The 4,879-nt window shown below is 49.6% G+C and overlaps 1 protein-coding gene across 1 annotated transcript; it reads left to right on the top strand.

Moving 5' to 3' along the window:
- The first annotated feature begins 336 nt into the window (after positions 1 to 336).
- LOC135706575 (cuticle protein 19-like) lies at positions 337 to 1,393 on the top strand. The gene is made up of 2 exons (XM_065228229.1): positions 337 to 399; positions 520 to 1,393. The coding sequence occupies exons 1-2, from the start codon at positions 388 to 390 to the stop codon at positions 1,264 to 1,266; spliced, it is 759 nt and encodes a 252-aa protein (XP_065084301.1). The 5' UTR covers positions 337 to 387; the 3' UTR covers positions 1,267 to 1,393.
- Positions 1,394 to 4,879: the final 3,486 nt, after the last annotated feature.

The following is a 4,879-nucleotide window of genomic DNA, read 5'->3' on the forward strand; positions in this document are numbered from 1 at the left end:
GATGTGTTTGAGCCGATGCATAGCAGGTGCTCTGGTTTGAGGTTTATATTGCCCTGCGGTGATAAAGGTGTGTCATGCGAGCGCGTTAAAGGTAACAATAACTATAATGGTAGCGTTTATCGTTCGGCTGAGTAGCGTAAAGGGTATGTGTGTGCGCCCCCCACAGAATGTCTATATAGAGTAGGCTGTATCGAAGCAGTTTTCACCGAAAAAATAGTTCGATACAAATTTAATAGGGTGCGGATTTGCTGGAGCTGGAACAGCCGGCTAATCCGGTATCTTTTGTTTGCTATATATACTGAAAATTTAAGTCCAAATAGCACAGTTCACCATCGTCTTTTCTGTAGATATAGTGCAACTAGCAAGCGATTTTTTAGATAAGTGGAAATGGCATTCAAAGTATGTGATTGAGAATATAATCATTCTATCAGTGATAAGATAAAGGACTGTTGATAATCAATAAGTGATTTTATGATGCTAAAGTGTTCTAATTGAATTTAAATGTCTTCTTTCCGGTAGTTCGTCGCACTGTTTACCCTTTTGGCTGTGGCTGCTGCTCAGCAATACAGCCCACAATACTACCAGCAGCCACAGTACCATGCTCAGCCAGCCTTGGTAAAAACTCTTCAACCAACTCTGGTTAAGGCCGTCAAGCACGTCGAATATCCAGATACTCCAGCTGAGTACCAGTTCTCGTACTCCGTTCATGATGAGCAAACTGGAGACATCAAGAGCCAAACGGAAGAACGTCACGGAGATAACGTCAAGGGAGTCTACAGTCTAGTTGATGCCGACGGATTCCACCGAGTTGTCGAATACACTGCTGATGAACACAGCGGATTCAATGCTGTAGTCCGCCGTGAGCCTCTCCAAGGACATAAGCTTATCAAGGCTGTTGCTCCAGTTGCCAAGATTGTTTCACCAGTTCAGCACTACCAGCCAGCACCTGTTCAGCACTACCAGTCAGCACCTGTTCAGCATTACCACCAACCAGCTCCAGTTCAACACTACCAGCCAGCTCCAGTTCAGCACTACCAGCCAGCTCCAGTTCAACACTACCAGCCAGCTCCAGTTCAACACTACCAGCCAGCGCCAGTTCATCAATATCAGCCAGCTTCTGTGTTGCACTATAAGCCAGCTCAAGTTGCTAAGGTTGCCCTACCAGCCAAGGTTGCCGTCCCAGTTGCTAAGATAGCTTACGCTCCTCAGCACTCAGCCAGTAACCACGTGCAGTTCAGTGGACTCTCCTCCAACTACAACTACTAAATCGCTTGTTGCCTGGATCAACGATTGAACGATGACAGCGCGCCATAACTTCCTGTCTGCATCGTACCGCAGATTGGGGTGTTAACTAGTTGTAAATAAGTGTATATAGTCGTGATAGTTTTAAACGAAAGAAGTGAATATAAATGCTGAAATATTCAGAATTTTCATGTTTTCACATCTCCAAATCAATCAAGCGATTAGTGTTTTCATCTTATTCATGGCGTTGTAAATGATAAACGATTTCGGTTCAAGTTACAGTTTATAGCCATAACAATTATCATGTTGCCCTGTTGCCAAAACTGATTCAGATGGTTAAATTTTCGTGGCCAATGTGTCAAAAGTTCGGGCAATTGTGTGCTTTTACGTTGAATCGCCTTGTGTCTTCCAAACACTTATTTCTTGATCCATAAGGTATAAGTGTTCAAAAGACATCAGATGTTGGTGTATTGGTAAGCGTGATTACCTCTCACCCCCAAAAGGCCTGGGTTCAATCCCAGTCGGCGCCGCCGGGATTTGCTGGGGCATAAAACTTCTGACACCTTCCTTTGGATGGGAAGTAAAGCCGTTGGTCACCGGTTCATGAGTTGATGGGTCGATAGGTAGGGTTCAGGTGTGGGAGCTTCCTCTCTGGCGGCGGTATCATTGGTACGGAAAACAAGCTCGACAGAAAATAAATCAAGAAAAAAAAAGACATCAGATGTTTGACGTTGCGCACTTTTATAAGCGATAATACACTTCTGAGTAATCCACTTTAAATTGCAATGTACAATATCCAGCGCACCACTAGGATGAGGAATCCTCGGTGGATGGTTGCTTTTGCCTTGACCTAGCCCCAGGATCTGTCAATTTCCTAGATTTATTTGGTGAGACTCCGTTGCCATAAGCCGTTGGGTCTGTTTTTCTGCGATGTCCTACTGGGTTTCGTTTTAATATAGAGCGCTTGCTTGAAAATTTCGTTTTCGCCTCTTCGTAGTGTGTGACCGACCACGTTCTTGAATTTCTGCTGATATCGGCGATGGATCTCGACGTTCCAGACCCAGATGTGAGGCCACCAGGCACGAATTATATTCTATCAGGTAACAGGTATTAGAAAGCTGGATCAGGTGTCACGTTCCCCTACAGATGAGAGGAATGGGATGGGAATGGGATGGGAATGGGATGGGAATGGGATGGGAATGGGATGGGAATGGGATGGGAATGGGATGGGAATGGGATGGGAATGGGATGGGAATGGGATGGGAATAGGATGGGAATGGGATGGGAATGGGATGGGAATGGGATGGGAATGGGATGGGAATGGGATGGGAATGGGATGGGAATGGGATGGGAATGGGATGGGAATGGGATGGGAATGGGATGGGAATGGGATGGGAATGGGATGGGAATGGGATGGGAATGGGATGGGAATGGGATGGGAATGGGATGGGAATGGGATGGGAATGGGATGGGAATGGGATGGGAATGGGATGGGAATGGGATGGGAATGGGATGGGAATGGGATGGGAATGGGATGGGAATGGGATGGGAATGGGATGGGAATGGGATGGGAATGGGATGGGAATGGGATGGGAATGGGATGGGAATGGGATGGGAATGGGATGGGAATGGGATGGGAATGGGATGGGAATGGGATGGGAATGGGATGGGAATGGGATGGGAATGGGATGGGAATGGGATGGGAATGGGATGGGAATGGGATGGGAATGGGATGGGAATGGGATGGGAATGGGATGGGAATGGGATGGGAATGGGATGGGAATGGGATGGGAATGGGATGGGAATGGGATGGGAATGGGATGGGAATGGGATGGGAATGGGATGGGAATGGGATGGGAATGGGATGGGAATGGGATGGGAATGGGATGGGAATGGGATGAGAATGGGATGGGAATGGGATGGGAATGGGATGGGAATGGGATGGGAATGGGATGGGAATGGGATGGGAATGGGATGGGAATGGGATGGGAATGGGATGGGAATGGGATGGGAATGGGATGGGAATGGGATGGGAATGGGATGGGAATGGGATGGGAATGGGATGGAATGGGATGGGAATGGGATGGGAATGGGATGGGAATGGGATGGGAATGGGATGGGAATGGGATGGGAATGGGATGGGAATGGGATGGGAATGGGATGGGAATGGGATGGGAATGGGATGGGAATGGGATGGGAATGGGATGGGAATGGGATGGGAATGGGATGGGAATGGGAATGGATGGGAATGGGATGGGAATGGGATGGGAATGGGATGGGAATGGGATGGGAATGGGATGGGAATGGGATGGGAATGGGATGGGAATGGGATGGGAATGGGATGGGAATGGGATGGGAATGGGATGGGAATGGGATGGGAATGGGATGGGAATGGGATGGGAATGGGATGGGAATGGGATGGGAATGGGATGGGAATGGGATGGGAATGGGATGGGAATGGGATGGGAATGGGATGGGAATGGGATGGGAATGGGATGGGAATGGGATGGGAATGGGATGGGAATGGGATGGGAATGGGATGGGAATGGGATGGGAATGGGATGGGAATGGGATGGAATGGGATGGGAATGGGATGGGAATGGGATGGGAATGGGATGGGAATGGGATGGGAATGGGATGGGAATGGGATGGGAATGGGATGGGAATGGGATGGGAATGGGATGGGAATGGGATGGGAATGGGATGGGAATGGGATGAGAATGGGATGGGAATGGGATGGGAATGGGATGGGAATGGGATGGGAATGGGATGGGAATGGGATGGGAATGGGATGGGAATGGGATGGGAATGGGATGGGAATGGGATGGGAATGGGATGGGAATGGGATGGGAATGGGATGGGAATGGGATGGGAATGGGATGGGAATGGGATGGGAATGGGATGGGAATGGGATGGGAATGGGATGGGAATGGGATGGGAATGGGATGGGAATGGGATGGGAATGGGATGGGAATGGGATGGGAATGGGATGGGAATGGGATGGGAATGGGATGGGAATGGGATGGGAATGGGATGGGAATGGGATGGGAATGGGAATGGGATGGGAATGGGATGGGAATGGGATGGGAATGGGATAGGAATGGGATGGGAATGGGATGGGAATGGGATGGGAATGGGATGGGAATGGGATGGGAATGGGATGGGAATGGGATGGGAATGGGATGGGAATGGGATGGGAATGGGATGGGAATGGGATGGGAATGGGATGGGAATGGGATGGGAATGGGATGGGAATGGGATGGGAATGGGATGGGAATGGGATGGGAATGGGATGGGAATGGGATGGGAATGGGATGGGAATGGGATGGGAATGGGATGGGAATGGGATGGGAATGGGATGGGAATGGGATGGGAATGGGATGGGAATGGGATGGGAATGGGATGGGAATGGGATGGGAATGGGATGGGAATGGGATGGGAATGGGATGGGAATGGGATGGGAATGGGATGGGAATGGGATGGGAATGGGATGGGAATGGGATGGGAATGGGATGGGAATGGGATGGGAATGGGATGGGAATGGGATGGGAATGGGATGGGAATGGGATGGGAATGGGATGGGAATGGGATGGGAATGGGATGGGAATGGGATGGGAATGGGATGGATGGGATGGGT

Source organism: Ochlerotatus camptorhynchus, unplaced genomic scaffold (genome assembly GCF_037179485.1).
Source record: "Ochlerotatus camptorhynchus isolate MF236.1 unplaced genomic scaffold, CSIRO-AGI_Acam_v1.1 ptg000284l, whole genome shotgun sequence".
Classification (NCBI taxonomy): Eukaryota; Metazoa; Arthropoda; class Insecta; order Diptera; family Culicidae; genus Ochlerotatus; species Ochlerotatus camptorhynchus.